The sequence below is a fragment of the Dichotomopilus funicola genome (assembly GCF_033296635.1).
Source record: "Dichotomopilus funicola strain CBS 141.50 unplaced genomic scaffold C8A04scaffold_55, whole genome shotgun sequence".
In the NCBI taxonomy this organism is placed as follows: Eukaryota; Fungi; Ascomycota; class Sordariomycetes; order Sordariales; family Chaetomiaceae; genus Dichotomopilus; species Dichotomopilus funicola.
In genome coordinates this window covers 177,358-194,094 of record NW_026944076.1, presented here as the reverse complement: position 1 = coordinate 194,094, position 16,737 = coordinate 177,358, and the positions used below count along the sequence as shown (strand labels likewise).

At 56.4% G+C, this 16,737-nt stretch overlaps 5 protein-coding genes across 5 annotated transcripts; 4 read left to right on the top strand and 1 right to left on the bottom strand.

Annotated features, from left to right (window-relative positions):
• Window positions 1-59: 59 nt before the first annotated feature.
• Window positions 60-1,917, top strand: C8A04DRAFT_30787 (uncharacterized protein; the record flags this gene model as incomplete). The annotated part of the gene is made up of 5 exons (XM_062781522.1): window positions 60-440; window positions 590-685; window positions 819-1,466; window positions 1,522-1,648; window positions 1,712-1,917. 5 exons carry the CDS (start codon window positions 60-62, stop codon window positions 1,915-1,917), a joined length of 1,458 nt encoding a protein of 485 aa, XP_062635045.1.
• A 2,804-nt stretch (window positions 1,918-4,721) lies between these two features.
• On the top strand, window positions 4,722-7,855 carry C8A04DRAFT_13931 (kinase-like domain-containing protein; the record flags this gene model as incomplete). Its single annotated transcript, XM_062777901.1, has 5 exons — window positions 4,722-5,576; window positions 5,688-5,887; window positions 5,952-6,111; window positions 6,167-6,905; window positions 6,981-7,855. The coding sequence occupies 5 exons, from the start codon at window positions 4,722-4,724 to the stop codon at window positions 7,853-7,855; spliced, it is 2,829 nt and encodes a 942-aa protein (XP_062635044.1).
• Window positions 7,856-9,022: 1,167 nt separating this feature from the next.
• Window positions 9,023-10,364, top strand: C8A04DRAFT_13896 (uncharacterized protein; the record flags this gene model as incomplete). Its single annotated transcript, XM_062777893.1, has 4 exons — window positions 9,023-9,086; window positions 9,158-9,297; window positions 9,369-9,983; window positions 10,068-10,364. 4 exons carry the CDS (start codon window positions 9,023-9,025, stop codon window positions 10,362-10,364), a joined length of 1,116 nt encoding a protein of 371 aa, XP_062635043.1.
• A 907-nt stretch (window positions 10,365-11,271) lies between these two features.
• Window positions 11,272-12,129, top strand: C8A04DRAFT_38943 (uncharacterized protein; the record flags this gene model as incomplete). Its single annotated transcript, XM_062784394.1, has 2 exons — window positions 11,272-11,875; window positions 12,050-12,129. The coding sequence occupies 2 exons, from the start codon at window positions 11,272-11,274 to the stop codon at window positions 12,127-12,129; spliced, it is 684 nt and encodes a 227-aa protein (XP_062635042.1).
• Window positions 12,130-13,553: 1,424 nt separating this feature from the next.
• Window positions 13,554-16,614, bottom strand: C8A04DRAFT_30783 (uncharacterized protein; the record flags this gene model as incomplete). The annotated part of the gene is made up of 2 exons (XM_062781521.1): window positions 13,554-15,989; window positions 16,063-16,614. 2 exons carry the CDS (start codon window positions 16,612-16,614, stop codon window positions 13,554-13,556), a joined length of 2,988 nt encoding a protein of 995 aa, XP_062635041.1.
• Window positions 16,615-16,737: the final 123 nt, after the last annotated feature.

Sequence of the window (16,737 nt, the reverse complement as noted above, 5' to 3'; positions counted from 1 at the left end):
AGCAACCGACTTGCGCTTTCCTCTCGCAACCAACTTCTCGCCACAACCGATCGAGCAAGATGGCTGACAACGGGCCGCCCACGACCTCTGGTCAGCTTCCCCCTCCCCCGCAGCCCAATGCGGGCGCGCCTGGCTACGAGAACGGCCAGAACGCCGGAGGCAATCCGTCGCACATGCCTCCCCCGCCTCTGCATATCCCGCAGAACACCAACCCCATTCCGACGGCGATCACTTCACCGATGGGCGCTGGCGGCGATAAGAGCGGTATGATGTCTCCCGGTGGTGGTGGTGGCCCTTTTGGCCGTCGCGCTGCCCCTGAGCCGAACAAGCGCGCCTTGTACGTTGGCGGTCTCGACCCCCGCGTTACTGAGGACGTGCTGCGTCAAATCTTCGAGACCACCGGCCATGTTCAGAGTGTCAAGATCATTCCCGACAAGAATGTGAGTTTAAGTCCTAGGGTGGCCGGGAAACAAAAATGGGCAGGGACCATTTTGTGCGATTCGGTCACTGGATTGGTGCATTTGGGTCGCGTCCTCGATCGTGCTTTGTTAAAAAATTCGTTGGCTAACTGTTTTGGAAACGTTTACAGGCTAAGGGGTACAACTACGGCTTTGTTGAGTACGACGACCCTGGCGCCGCCGAGCGTGCCATGCAGACTCTGAATGGCCGGCGAGTCCATCAATCCGTACGTCTTTACTCTCTCCGAGCTTCGACCACCCTCGTCATCCCATCAGCCCCAGCTGTTTCCATCTCATTGTATCGAGCACCTGAAAAAAGGTGAATACAGAATTAGCGTGCTAATATTCATCTCGTTTTAGGAGATTCGTGTCAACTGGGCCTATCAGTCCAACAACACGAACAAGGAGGATACCTCGAACCATTTCCACATTTTTGTGGGCGACCTTTCCAATGAGGTCAACGACGAGGTCCTGCTGCAGGCTTTCTCCGCCTTCGGCTCCGTTTCGGAGGCTCGCGTCATGTGGGATATGAAGACTGGTCGCTCCCGTGGCTACGGCTTCGTTGCTTTCCGCGACCGCCCGGAGGCCGAGAAGGCTCTGAGCTCCATGGACGGCGAATGGCTCGGCTCCCGTGCCATCCGTTGCAACTGGGCTAACCAGAAGGGCCAGCCGTCCATGGCTCAGCAGCAGGCCATGCAGCAGATGGGCATGACCCCGACCACCCCGTATGGCCACCATCACTTTCCCACCCACGGGGTCCATAGCTACGATATGATCGTCAGCCAGACCCCGGCGTGGCAGACCACTTGCTACGTGGGCAACCTGACCCCGTACACCACCCAGACCGACATCGTCCCTCTGTTCCAGAACTTTGGCTTTGTTGTTGAGTCTCGCTTCCAAGCCGATCGTGGCTTCGCTTTCGTCAAGATGGACACCCATGAGAACGCCGCGATGGCCATCTGCCAGCTGAACGGCTACAACGTCAACGGTCGCCCACTCAAGTGCAGCGTATGTCCCGCATCTTGTTACTTTCCCTCTTTACAGCCGACTAACTGTGACACAGTGGGGTAAGGACAAGACTCCGAACCAGCCTCAGGGCTTCGATCCCAGCCAGCAGTACAGCCCCCAGAGCGCTCAGACTCCTGGCTATCCCGGTACACCCTCCACTTACTTCAACCAATACGGCGGTGGTATGTGTCTCTGCGAGAGATACTCGTTTAGGATTGTTTGCTAACCTTTCTTCTCGCACTTAGGTTCCTTCGGTCCCGGTCAGCAGCCCGGATATGCCGGTCCACAGGCCCAATCTCCCGCCGGCTATGGCGGTCAGCCCATGGGCGGCTACAACGGCCCCCCGAGCGCCGGCGGCTACGGCCGTGGCGGCCAGCAGTCCAACGCGCAGTGGAACCAGGCTCCTCAGGGCCAGAGCTTCAACAACGGCTTTTCTGGTTACCAAGGTTAGAAGCCTAGGCGCAACCTGGTCAGCTCGCTGTAGCACCGCCGCTCATACCTCTCACATTATCTGGTCCTGTGACCATCACTGATACGGGAACTTTACAATTTTCTTCCAAACGTCGAAACGCCCTTTTATGATCTTAGGAACCTTTCAGGCGGTCATTCGAGTTGATTTTCGGGGAATCTGGTCGGGAAATGAGCGTGCTTTGTCTTACTTCTTTCCGTTCCGTGTATTATCTCCGTTTCTTCTCTCTTTACAGATTGCGCTTCTCGTTATCGTCGCCGTCGCCGCTGTCGTCGTCTTCGCCTTCGATTTTTGCCCTCTGTTTTTCCTCTCTCCTATTGCAGTGATATCCCCGCGGATATAATCCGGTCGGCTCCTGCGTTACCTTTTATTTCTTTCGCTATCTCCTCAGCAATCTTCTCACGTATCTCTCCTGATATCAAGCTTCTTGACGTCTCAAAAATGATTGATTCTATGGCATGTGTTTCGCCTTACTTATTTCCCTTCTCACGCCGTGATGGATACGATACGAGACGATACCACTTGCTTGATTTCTGGCGAAACGTTCCTATCTCTGTTTACCCGGTCGCCTTTTGCTATGTTCCGTGGCTCAGCCATCCCCTGTTTGCTTTTCCGCGGTTTCTACCGCTAGCTCGTCTTGAGCTGCATCTTCTAAGCCGGAGCCGTAGGTCGTCTTGAATACTCTCCACGCACCTTCTGCGCTTCCTTCAACTTAGTCATCAAGGGGTGGGCAAAAGAGAGAGGCAGAGCGGAAAATAGGCGTTATCCCGTTTGGCGGGCTAAATTCGAGTGCGATCTAATCCCTTTCCAATCTCTATAAGGATTCTTGTTGGTCATTTTGGTAGAAGCAGGAGCCAGCTTGGCGGCATGTTCACACCTTCAGATGAGTGCGCAAAACATCTGTGTCGCTCGTGCACATGCATTCCCACACTGGGGAAAGGGTTGGCGACTTTGAAGAAAACGGCTGGAAAAACTGATCGCCGGTTTGGAACAAATGAATATCAACCCGGTTAGTTGGTTGGGAAGACAAAATCAGTGCCCTTTTTTCTTGGATAGCGGTGAAATAATTGCAAAAGGAAACCTCCTTCGGCTGTTGGTTGTCTGCCATTTGTCTTGCCATTCCTCTAGTGAATGCTATTCCCGTCGCCTCCGATAAGCAGACCTATGCATAACCTCAAAATTCGGGAAAAGCCTACCTAGGTCGTGGCCAGGAACAAATGACTAAAATTCCTACCTAGGTATGTACCTGCGCAATGTACAGCCGTTAGAAGGGAGTGCAACATAAGTAGATCCAGTGTCCATCATGCAGGGCGAAGGCCCGGGGGTCGAGTGGTTGAGGGCGAGAGGAATGGACGGAGGGTTGGGCATCAATTCGCCACGCTTTTCGGCGCCTGGAAGAAAGCTGTGTAGTGGTGCCGTCGGCTGTCACGCTGTTTTACTTCAAGAAGTTGGCCGTCATCAGAGACAATGACGGAACTACCGTGATGTGCCTAACTTGCAGAATAGTTGATGCCGACCACCTCCAGCTTTGCCGACCTTCCTCGCGGGCTAGGTGTGCTTGCGTGCTCGCCGTTCCTTGGCCGTTTTCGAATCTACCTTTCCACGCAGGTATGTGTTTTCTAAGAGGCCCCAGCTTCGGGTTAAAGAAGACAATGACGATTGCATGAAAGAGATCAGAGGAGTTCCAGGGAAGCTCGAAACCGGAGCTCGGCAAATGGAGGGACGGAAGTCTGGAATTGGGAACGGGAAGGGGCGCTGAAGTTTGGCGAGTTCGAGAACATCAGTCAACTCGGGCTCCTCATATGGATCAGGAGGGAGTAGGCAAGGAGCCACTTTTTCTACCTTTCTCTTCTTTTTTTGGGCTCTGATTTCTGGGCAGTGGTAAAGTCTCCTAGACGGGGTTCTGTCGTCTGTAACTTACGGTATACACATATCCGAAGCGCAGCTTGGTGGTTGACAGTTTCGAAATGAGCAAGCAGCACTGGACTGCTTTGAAAGTTTGAAACTTGGTGTTCCCTGTGTGGGCTTTGGTCTGTTGCGCTAACTCGGTGCTAAGCGGGGCTCGGGCCGGGCCAGCAGACCCCCATCGCCCATGCCATTGTCATCCGTGACTCTTCCGGCTCATCAACAAATCTAGTCAGTCATTAGTCTTCCGGCACCATTGGTGTCTCTAGAATTTTTGCTTCCGGTGTCTGAAACCATTCGTGCAATCCCGGATTTGTCCAACTCCACGGCTGGCTAGAAGAGCTGATCGACCGTACCGCAGCAGCTAAGGTCCCTTCGTTCCCCTCCTCCGGCCCCTCTGCAGCCATTGAGCACCGGGTCTTCCCCGCCCCCATCAAATTCTCCTTCTCAGACACAGCAGCTCCTGCCAAACGCGTCGCACCCAAGCGCCGCTTCCCAATCCACCCCTGCTCGAGGGCCTGGCTCGGCCTGGCTGCCTGCCTGAGAACGCCCACTGGAAGAGCAGAGCAAAGTGGGGTGGGCCGTCCGCCGGCTGCCCGTGGCTGACCCGCTTTCTTGGCCCAGAGAGCAGTGGTCGAGTTCCAAGTGCTTGCTGTGTGCTTGCACCGAGTGTGTTCAGCAAGCGGGTCCCCGCCCTCCGCACGAAGATCGAAAGAGAAGAGAGGAGCGAGCCCAAGGACGGGGCAGCAGAGGACCCGACCCCAAAGTTGCGTGCGTTTACACACACCCACCATCCCCGATCCCCAAAACAACAAACAACCGCCCACAATCAGTGAGCGCCCGCCGTCCGTTCCCCCCGTTGCCCCCCAGCACCAGCAGCCATGGAGCAATGGCAGGCGTACAACGACCCTGCCAGCGCCGGTGGCCAGCGACGGTACAATGGAAGCGCCGGCAGCCAGATGTCGGGGCAGTTGTCAGGGCAGATATCGAGCCAAATGTCGCCGCGCGACTTTGGCTCCAATTCGGGCGGCCAGAACCCGGCGCAAGCACCGCCTGCCGGCTTCAAGTACGATAATTACCAAGGCGGCCTCAACCCGCACCAGACAACATCATCCGCCACCTCGCCCATGGCAAGCCCGCACCTGCGCGACGGTAACGGCGATGTGTCGATGCAAGACTCCCACGATGCGTATTCCAACGCCAAATACCCGATGCGACCCCTTCACCAACATCACCTCTCGAGCAGCGGCCGCACTGCCAACCTCCAGCAGGAACCTTCGGCTGCCGCCCAAAGGTACTCCCCCATGGAGGTGATGTCGCCCACCTCCCCCTACGGGCCCAAGTCGGGCGCCTCGAGCCAGTTCTCGTCGCAGCAACCCTCGCAGCGCCAGTCGCCCACCCGCTCGTCCGACTACGCGGTCCCGTCCCAACAACAAAGCCCCTACTACGGCGGCGGCAACGCTCGCCAAGTAGCGGCACCTCAACTTCCGCCCATCAGCCCGTACGGAACCGGCTCGCATCAAGATTCATACTCACCGTCGTCGGCCGCTATGGATGGCTCGTATGCGGACCCCAAGTCGCCCAAGCGTGCCCCGCCTCAATCGGCCGCTCCTGTCCAGCACGACAGGGGCCCGGTCCCTGAGTTCAAGCGGATTCGCGGGCCCACAGACCTCAAGCCCAAGGTCAACGACCAGCCTCCGTTCCGGCGTGCGAACCCAGAAGGCGGCTTCATTAGCGTGAGTCCTCCATTTGTTGTGCTCTGGTGGTTCATCGCAGCTCAACCCCCCGCGTGTGTGTCCTTGGGGATAGTTTCGAATCTCGCTAACCTGCTTTCCCCTGTGAGACAGCCCCTCCAAGCGCTTACCGTGCAGCTCCCCGCCACTTACCGCATTTGCAACCCCGGTTTCAAATATGAATCGTCCCGCAACCCCCGCCGTGTCTTGACGAAGCCTAGTAAGGGGATGAAGAACGATGGTTACGACAACGAGGATAGTGATTACATCCTTTATGTCAACGACATTCTTGGATCGGAGGAGGCGGGCCATAAGTACGGTTTTCAATTGACGGGCGAACCAAAAAAAGATGCAGAAGCTAACGACTGGACGTCTCAGGAACCGGTATCTGATCCTTGACGTTCTTGGCCAAGGTACATTCGGTCAGGTAGTGAAGTGCCAGAACATGAAGACTCAAGAGGTAGTTGCCGTCAAGGTCATCAAGAACCGCACTGCGTACTTTAATCAAAGTATGATGGAGGTTTCGGTCTTGGATTTGGTACGCCACCTTGGTCCACATCCTGAAGTTTTGGAAACTAACAATTTGCGTGTAGCTCAACACCAAGCTGGACAAGAACGACGATCACCACGTCCTACGGCTCAAAGACACCTTCATCCACCGGCAGCATCTATGCCTAGTGTTCGAGCTGTTGAGCGTGAACTTGTATGAGCTGATCAAGCAGAATCAATTCCGCGGCCTCAGCACAACGCTTGTCCGAGTGTTTGCCCAGCAACTGTTGAACGGCTTGACCTTGCTGAACAAGGCACGGTTGATCCACTGCGACTTGAAACCAGAGAACATTCTGCTTAAAAATCTCGAGAGCCCGATCATCAAGATTATCGATTTCGGATCCGCTTGCGACGAGCGACAGACAGTCTACACCTACATCCAATCCCGTTTCTACCGTTCACCCGAGGTCCTGCTCGGCCTTCCGTACTCCTCCGCCATCGACATGTGGTCTCTCGGGTGCATCGTCGTCGAACTCTTCCTTGGTCTCCCCCTTTTCCCGGGCTCCTCTGAATACAACCAAGTCTCGCGGATCGTCGAGATGCTCGGAAACCCTCCAAATTGGATGATCGAGATGGGGAAACAGTCTGGGGATTTTTTTGAGAAGAGGCAGGACGAGTACGGCCGGAGGACGTACCACCTGAAGAGCATGGAGCAATATTCGAGGGAACGCGGCGTCAAGGAGCAGCCTAGCAAGAAGTACTTCCAGGCGAATACCCTGCCTGAAATCATCAAGTCGTACCCGATGCCGCGGAAGAACATGAAGCCATCGGAAGTCGATCGTGGTAAGTTCCCTTCGTTTTCTTTCTTTTTATACTCCATCGTGACGCTTGCGGCTTGTTGCTGACTGGTTTTGATAGAAATGAACAACCGCGTTGCGTTCATCGACTTCGTTAGGGGTCTGCTTATGATCAACCCCCTCGAGCGATGGTCCCCGCAGCAGGCTAAGCTCCATCCTTTTATCACACAACAAAAGTACACCGGCCAATTCGTGCCACCGATGAACCTCAAATCCAGCGCCCTCAATCGGTCACCGGCCCCAGGTACACAACAACAAATACAGGCCGAGGCTTTGAGTAAGCAACGGGCACAAGCCGCACAAGCTCAGGCCGCTGCAACCACGGCCGCTCAGGGTGGTTACGGGTCCATGGGTGCTGTCCAGTACCAACAACAAGGCCACCCACCACAGCCTCAACAGCAGCAACAACAACAACAGCAGCAGCAACAGCAGCAACAGCAAATGTACGGGAGTGCCAACAACATGTACACCCCGACCGGCTCGCACACTGGGGCGCCGCCACCATACAGCGGCCAGCAAGGGAATGGTGGTGCCGGATACAACCAGCTGGGCCTGGCGCAAGCACCCGTGCAGATGCCACCAGCGAACTACGCCCAGTCGAGCTTGTACGCACAGCAGCAGCAGAACCGGTCACGACAGCGCGCATCGACCATGGAACAACAACAGAGCGGCATTCCCGCCGCCATCCAGCGCGTGGCGAGCCACCTTGACCCCAACCAGCCGATTCGCTTGCAGCCCAGTCCTGCGTACTACCCACCGCCGCCCGAGGGCCTGGCCGGTATGGACCACCAAACCTCCAACCGACAGCCGAGAAGGGGAAGCAGAGCGCAGCAGGGCGGCGGCAGGGGAGGAAGCAACCGGGACTTTATTCGGAATCTGGAGGAGGGTGCGCTCGGGGAAGGTTTCGTGGGAGGTGGGCAAGGACAGTGGCATTAAGGGAGGGTCAGTGGGGTGCATCATGCGGTTAGGGACCGCGAAGCATGAGGATAGCGGGCATTGGGAGAATGGAGGCAGGCGGTTACTGCTAGTTGGATATGGAGTCAAGCCACCCGAAAGGGGCGATGCGAAGGGAAACGGAAAGGGGGCAAAGGAGGGCGAGGCGAGGCGAGGCGAAACGGGCCTGACGACGAGCATGATGGTGGTTTATGGGTTCCAGAGGTCCCTCACTTGTCCAGTTGGCTGCAAATTGCAATTGCAATTGCTTTTCTTTTTCTTTGTCCCCGCCTTGTTGCTCTCCGTTCTCGCTCACTCTCATCTGTGTGGCCGCGTTTGTGTCTGGACTAGCTTGGGGTTGGTCGGTCCCCTTTGTTGTTTTGTTTGTTAGCTTCGCAGTATTTACCCGTTTATTTTTTTCTTCAGGGCTGGCCGACAGAGTGTCACTATGGCTATGGAGGCTTCGGTTTCGAATTGCATTGTTATGCCGTGTATTGTCGTCTCCGTGACATTAACTATTGGTTGCTTGTTGTTCTATGGTGCTAGCCTGCTGATTCCTCCTTTTTCGTGGAGTGAGAGATCGGGAATGGGCGAAACCATGTCAGTCCCGACCTAAGAGGAAGAAGTGGAGAGGGTTATGACGGTGGTCGTTTTACAAGACTCACTGACATGCCAGATAGAATACTAACAGGCTGCGGCAAAGTGCGTTGTAGACTTATCGAGAAAAGAAACCTTACCTTTTCTGATATCACAATGAGAGAATAAGCAGAATAAGAGCATCAAGAGTAACTATTGTACTTAGCTCTCAATAAGAGGAACCTTAGGAGACAACGTGTGGGATACAGTGCGACCTTCAGCGTCTGCTCAAAGTTCGGACTGTGCGGTCGGCGCTTTTAAGCTGTGGGATCCCCTCGACGCGCGCCAAAAAACGCGGCTGCTCAGCTCACACGAAGCAGCGCAGGGAATTAAGATTCGTCCAACCACAAGACCGAACTTCTGAAGAACAAACCCTCCGCATTATCATCGCCACCACGCGCTCAAGCCGACCTCGCCCATTTCACTAAAGATTTAGTTTATCTAAGCTTTTGATTTACGGGCAGTACAGTGATTGGATTTTACTCCGAATACAAACCTTCGATCCCACTCGTTCGTTACCTCTTTGTTTGCACCATGGCCGCGACCGACAAGAATGGCGGCAAGGCTGCGCCAAACTTGGAGAAGATGATCCATGATGGTATGTGAAAGTCCCCGGCGCCGCGCGCCAAGCTCGATAGTAATTACACGATACCAACTGCTTTCTACTAGCTCGCGATCGCAAGAAGAACGAGGCGCTTGCCGCCAAGATTTTCAACAAGGACCGTCCGTCGCCTGCTTCCAACAAGTCGTCACCGTCGCCCGCTGGTAGCCTCGCTGGGAGTCTGGCCAGCCGCGCTGGTGTGAAGAAGGTAGGGACACGACCATTAAAATATTAGGTCGTCCGGATCTTCCCTTGCTAACCCCCGACCGATAACAGCAGCGCGCAGAGCCCGCCAGCCGCCTGCGGCACAGCACCGGCAATATCGATGGGGAATGGACACACGATCTGCACCGCGAGATACCACGGGGTCCCCGGGCTCAACAAAACACGAACGGCAACGGTGCTGGCAGCAAGAAGGCCAACGGGAGCGGCGCCGGGTCGCTCGCCGCGCGCATCACCGATCCCAATGCCCCCTACACCGGACCGGCTAGCCACCACCGCCAGACACGTCGCGCCGCAAGGGTTGCGCAAGCCTTGATAAGGACGGAATTGCAGTCCTCGCGCGGTGGCGGTCAACAGCAGCAGAAGCAGCAAGCGGCCAACGGCAATACACCCATCCCGACGGGTCCCAAGGCGATGACACAGAAAGCCACGGCGGCTAGCTCGTTCAACAAGGGCATGACGATCCGCGGGCTGGCGGGGCCGTTTGTAGTGATGGCGCAGAACTTTGCGCCGGGGACGACGGCGGCGGATATTGAGAGCGCGGTGACGCCTGTGGGCGGGATTGTTACCGACTGCCGTATTATCAAGCACCACCCGCTGGTGATTGCGGAGATTGTGTTTGAGAGCAAGGAGGGCGCGGATAACGTGGTCAATACGTTTAATAATCAGACGGTATGTTTTTGGGCTCTTTTTTTTTCGGTGCCACCAAAGTTCGAAGGCTCGTTGTCAACTAACCCATTTTCTTTCTGCATCCAGGCCGATGGTCGTGTCCTCAGCGTCTACCTCAAACCCGGCAACACCCCCTCCACACCCGCCACCACAACAAGGCGCGCCTCCTACGATAATCATCAAGATGCAGTCGTCGACGGCTCGTACGGCTTCGACGACCCGATGGATACCGACCGCGCCGAGTCAAAGACATCAACGGGGAATGGCAAGGCACCGCCTACCGGCCCTGCTGCTGGGAGTGGCGGGTTGTACAGCGATAGTCTTATGAAGACGAATCGCTGGGGGAGGGGTTTTGGCAGTGGGGCTGGGCGATCGGGGAGATAAGGGGTCCTTAATCGCTTAGTGTTGTTTTGTGTGTTGTACTGGGGTTCCATGATAATGGGTAATATGGTGGATGTGTTTCTGGGATGGGAACCTAGAAGCAGGCATCTATCTATCTGAAAATGGGGATCTGGGGTGAGAGAGGTGGGAGATGGAGATTTGCCGGGGGTTCTGGCTGGCTGGCTGGATGGATGAAACACATCGATTGGCTTTTTGAGGTTTAGTCCACTTCACACATGAGCACCACAGATAGATACACTGCACACACGCACGCATGCCTTTTAATGCCGGAATGATGGAATGGAAGCAATGGGTTCGTTTGTCATGGTGGCGGTTAGGCATGGCGTATCTAGTGTTTTCAGGTGACCCTTTGCTCCTTTTCTCCATTCTGTTGGGCCACTAGGGGGTTTCTCCTGGAAGTGAAAGAAACCCCGATGTAAGGTCCATTGCTTTCTCCTTTTCGATGTCAACCTGCTGACTTGCTTTGATAGATCCACCATACACAGCCGAGGTGATAGTCACCGTGTCAGTAGTCACCGTGTCAGGTATGTCTTGGGGCGTGTACTCGCCTGTACGATACCTGGCCGGGTCGCGACTGCTGTTGTTGAGATACACGGGGGGCGCCTTCTCAATAACCTACATCGATTGACTCTCCTTCCATTAGCACCAATATGGAAGAGGGCACCTTCCCCAGCTCTATGTCGTCATCCTTCTTTTGTCGTTCTCTTTGTTTCTTGTGGATGGCCTTGCCGGAACAACCATCCGTCTTTCATGGGGTGGAAAGTTGGCCCAGGAGTTATTTTGGTATCATTACTTGGGAGACTCATGTCTTCCCCCTTCTATCTTCTTTGCACACCGTCTTATCACGTTGTATCGAATTCAATATTATAACCACTTTGCTCCCCCAAACATGTCGACGACCCCCAGCTCCGGCGGTCAAAACGACCAGGCGAGCCTCATCACGCCGGTCACCACCGGCACAAGCAGCCCACGCGGCTCGATCGTGGACTCGCTCCGCCGCAAGACCTCGCGTTTTCTCCTCCGCCGGGATACCCCCATTGTCTTGACCGCAACCGTGGACAACAGCATTGCTCAAGATGTCGCAGCCCGGCCACTTATCAAAACCAAACGCGGTTGGTTTCAGTCGGTGGGCAGCCGTTTCCACAGTCAGGGCCGCCACGCCGCCCTGGGATCGTCAGGGAGCTCCCAGTATCTTCAAATCGAGATGGCGGAGTCCCCTTCCTCCTCGCCCCCCACGGATCCCGTGTCGACTCCAGAGATCTCGCCGGCTCTGACACCCCCAAAACGCCATCGCTTGAAAGGGCGGTTCCAGTTAAACACTCTGCCGGCGAGGTTTCGTCGGCGGAAGGTTGATGTGTTCAGCCGCTCGCCATCGTTATCGGACGAGGACAAGGAGAACTTCCTGGACCAGTCCGCGCCTGTCCGGCCGGGTTATGCGGTGAATACGGGTAGTTGGAGCTCGTTCCGATTTGGGGTGCATAAGGCTGTCCGAGGTGAGAGAGGTGGTTTACTTGCGATGTGGAAGTGGAGTTGCGATGCTAACTAGGGGTGGCACCAGAGATCGTAGACGGTGATTTCCGCTTCTACGAAGACCGCAACGATAGGAGTGAGTCGAGACGCCCTAGCCTGCAACAAGCCGTTGTGGTCATTATGCTAATGTACACAAGACTTGTCACACTCCCGTCCATCACCGAGGCCTGCTCTACGGACTCTGTGGACTATCATGTCCGCCGATTCTTCCGAGTGAGTGGCATATTCTTGCGTCTTGTCTTGTTTACCGCGCCTTCCCTCCCTCTTGTCGCAACCCGCCCACCCTCTATAAACCAGTTCCGCGTACACCGTTTTCACCGCCCCCCACAACAATAGCCCAGTGGGGTGGCTGTGGGCGCTTTGGGTACACCACAAAACCTTGGGCTCCGGGTTCGAACACTGGAGTTGTCACGGAGTAAAACCTTAAAAAGGGTTTTCGTAGCCGCCTACTGTACCTCGCCTCCGTTTCCGGGGGGGCATAGGAGAGGTAGGCGGTGAGCTTTTTGATTCCCATTCTTTTTTATTTTATTTTCTTGAACTTACTTGCCCATCTATTTTTGTTATTTCTTTGACTTTCATCATAGGGGACGTTGCTAATATGACGCTGTCATGTTCAGAGGCAACACTACTCACCCCAGATCAGTTCCGCCAACCCCGGCCCCCTCGATACATGAGTTGGCGAACAGTCCCAAGAGATACCAGCTGTCTTCCCCGACTTGGTCTCCCGAAGGGTCACCACCTTCAACGCCGGAACAGGTTGCCATGACGCTTTCTCGCAGGTCTTCCTCGGTTCACTCCGCCCGCTCGGCCTCCCGCGGTAGCGATGCGGCATCCCAGAAAAGCTCACCTGGGGCATTGACTCGTTCTGGGTCAACAGCAGAATCATCGCCCCCCCTGACACCTCCTCGCCCGAGCTTAGAGAGCCGCAGGGATGGGAGTTTGGATTCTGTGAGGATTGTGGACCAAGGAGATGGAGGAGACGAGGAGGCTCTTTTGAGGGCACTAACTCCAACCCGGGATATTGAAGATGAGGAAAACGAGCTGGGCGACTTTCGATGGCCGAGCGAGACTCGGAGACTAAACGGGTACGGGAGGAACGGAGATGTGGTCCTGTTGGGTGAGAGAGGGGGCAGGCCGAGGGTTGTGTTGCACCCTGCGAGTGTCTTTTGATAAGGGGCGGATAACAGGTGATGGTTAGGGTAGACTGCATACTATAATCAGTATTGATAGATGCGACGAACAAGACCCTGAGATGACTTCCGTCCGAGTAGCTTGGAGTATGGTCATTGGTTGAGGAGAGATGGTTAGGACACTGTAGAAATATGCAAAAGACATACACACAAACGGGTGACTCTAATGAAGTGGTGATTGCGCCTTTGCCCATGGGGTGAGGTGGAAGCGTGTTAACTGCTTATACAAAACTCGTAAGATGCCGTCCGTTTTTTATGCGTACAGTGTTGTTCTACATGATAATGTTACATTTTAGCCTTTGTGTCTTCCTAAATCCAATCCCTGCTTTGCATCGTTCGTCATCGTCATGATCTCTATATCCCTCGTCCCATCACCCTTATGATAGGTACCCCATCTTTCTCAGTTACTCTCACTCACTCCCTCTCTGTAGTTTCTCTCTATTTCTATTCCCTACCCACGTCGTCCCCATCCAGATCCAGATCGAGAAGAAGAAGAAGGATTCCGTCTATTCTGCCGCTGGCCCCAGGTCCCCGTGGCAATCTTTTTGTTGTACCGCCGTTGATAGGGCAGGGTAAATTCTTCGAGGACTGTGATGTTTTGGCGGTCTGCTCTTTTGAGGGCGGAGGAGAGGTCTGTGTTTTGTTTTGGGGTTGGTCTTGCGGTGTTGGGCGTGGGTGTGGAGTCTTCTTCGTAGGGGCTTCGGGGTTGGGGCCGGCCTTCTGCTTGGGCTTTGGCCGCGCGGATGTCGATGATGCGGTCGATTTGGTCGAGTTGGTTGGGGAGGGGTTCGCCGAGACGGCCGTCGCCTGTGGGGGGTTGAGGGGGGTTGGAGGGGGGGACGGGGACTCGGTAGGGGTGCAGGTGCGGTTGGGAGTGCGTGCGCCGGAGTTGGTCGTATTCTGCGAGGGCGGCGTCGATTTCGTCTTCGCCTTCGCCTTCTTCTTCTTCTGCTGGGATTTGTTCTTGAGAGGGGATGCCGGATTCAGAGGTAGCAGCGGCATCGGCAGCGGCCCGCTCGGCGCGTTTCTTGGCCACGCGCTCGATGCGCTCGTGCTTTTGCTCGGGTTGTTCGCGGTCTGGGTGCATAGTCATGAGCCAGCGTTCGAGGAGGCGCTGGAGGATGATGCGGCGGAGACGCCAGGTCTTGAGCAGCCGGCGGTTGGTAGCGTGCTGCTCCTGTTGTTCCTTGGCGAGCCGGCGTTGTTCGGCCGCGACGGCTTGCGGATCTTTTGGGGGTTGGTTCGCGTTGGCGGCTGCGGAGGCTTCGGCTGCTGCTTGGGCTGCGGCGAGCATCTGGGCGGGTGTCATCGAGTTGGCAGCGTTGAGCGCGGCGGCTGCTTCGGCGGCCCGTTGGGCGCTGGCGCGGGAAGCTGTGGCGTCGATGTCGTTGGTGACGCGGTCGATGGCGGAGATCATGCGGCGTGCGGTGGCCATGATCTCTTGCATCTCGCCGCGCTTGCGGCTCATCTCTTCCTCGGGGGAGTGGGATTGCGGTACCCCGCCGAAGATGCGGGCTTCGGCGTCGTATTTGCGGGCGGGCGAGGGGTACGACACGGAGCCCGTTAGGATCCGGAAGGGTTCCCACATGCGATCGAGGGCGGCGACTAGCTGGTCGAGGTGGGCGGGGGCCGCGGGCGGGACGGTATTGGGGTCTTCGTAGGGGCGCACGGCTGAAGGGTCAGGCCGTTCCGAGAGTGTCTCGCGCTTGTCGGGGTTCTCTTCGGCGGTGTCGTAGAAGTGCCGGGTGTTGCCGCGGGCGACCTGGAGAAACAGGCGCATGGCTGTGGCGTCGGCGTAGCGTAGATGGCGGGTCATGTGGTCGAAGATGCGGCAGGCGTTGGCGAAGGCGTTCTTGTTGAGGTTGTCGTAGATGCAGGCCTGGAAGCCGCGGCGGAAGGTGGTCGGGAGCAGGATGTTGGTGGGCATGTTGACGATGATATCGGCGACCTGGGCGCTCGCATGGCCCAGCGTGCAGGTCCGGAGGTACAGGATCTGGGTGTGCGGGTCGGGCTGGACCTTGAGCACGTCGGAGAAGAAGTTGTAGTACTTGACCGCGCTGGCCGTCTTGCGTAGGTTGCCGAGCGCCGTCAGGATGACCGACAGCGCCAGGTTACCGGGCTGGGCGAATTGGAAGGCCGAGTTGCGCTGGCCGGCCATCATTCTTTTCTCTCGTGGGGAGATCTTTTTGAGGTCAACAACGGGAGCGGGGGAGTTACTACTATTTGTGTCCGACCAATCCGCCTGGCCCTGAACCTGGCCCTCGCCTTCACTCGCTGAGGCTGGCTCGGCCGAGCTGGCCGATTCCCCTGGCACCTTGGGCTGGGCCGGCAGTGTCGGGTTGTGAAGGTCGAATCTTGGAATCTGCATCGTCTCCTCGACCAGTTCCAACACACTCTCGTTGTCCTTGTAGTCGCCCAAGGTGAGCACCCGGGCCATGGAAAACACCACCTGCTCGTCCAGTATCATCTGGCCTCTCTTCCACGCCTTCTCCGCGTTGTACCACACATGCCGTGCTCTTTCGATGCACTTTTTGACCTCCCGCTTGACTTCGGCGTCGACCAAACCTAAATTGCTCTTGGAGATGGTCTCCGCTTCCACGCGAAGGGCGTTGATGATGATGGTGTACGTGTAGGCATCCGGCATGCGCAGGCCGTGGTCGCTCGTGTTGAGGATGGTGAACATGCTGTCGATGTCCTTGGCGCGGGCGCAGACGTTGAGCACGGCGTTCATGTGGATCGTGTTGGGCTTCAGCGAGCCGCGAGTGAACATGGCGTTGTAGATCCGCGTCGCCTCGGAGACGGCGAGCTTGGGATGCGTGGACATGGCGCAGCCGCGGAAGAGGACGGTGTACGTCTTGACGTTGGGTTCCTGGGCGCGCTTCTTCATCTGTGGGTGGGGGTTTAGTTAGAAGGCTTGCAATGTAGCGCTAGGGAGGTGTAGGCTTATGACGGTCACTCACCTCGTTGAAGAGATCCACAGCAGCGTGCAGACGGCCGTTCTTCATCTGGTAGTCGATCAGATGGTTCCAGCTGACCTCGGTCTGGTAGTCGCGACTCGCCATGCGCGCTATCGTGAGGGCCATGTCGAAGTTGTTCTTGTCCAGGAACTGGTTGACGTGCTGGGCGACATGGTACGGATCCGAGACGAGAGAGAGCTGTTTCTTAGCAGAAGCTTGGAGCTTCTTCTCGTACTTTGCCCTCGCGAGCTCGCCGGCTTGCTGGCTGACCTGCTCGTACTCTGCGTCCCCGTCGTATCTGTCCGGTCGTCGGTCCGTCGGGGCGGGTCTTCTCGCAGCTCTTGGAGGGCGGCCGATCCGGAAGTCTTCTAAATCATCGGCGTATAAGTCATTCGGGGAGCCCTTCGGGTCTAAGCTGGCCATGTAGGACCGCCGGCTTGCGATCGAGCCCGCGACAGTTTGTTGTAGCGGATTTGGGGCTAGACGAGGCCGCAATCGAGCAGCAGCGGCGCCGGCGCCGGTAAGGCTGCGCAGGCAGCCCCTGCAGACAAACATGACAGGACCGGTGAGATCTCAACAGTACCAGCCACAAGACGTTCCCTGTTTCGAATCTTTTATCCGGCAAAAGAAGTGGTGCAGTTGCGAGGGGAAATCTAAACCCCAGCCGTGTCCTCCCAA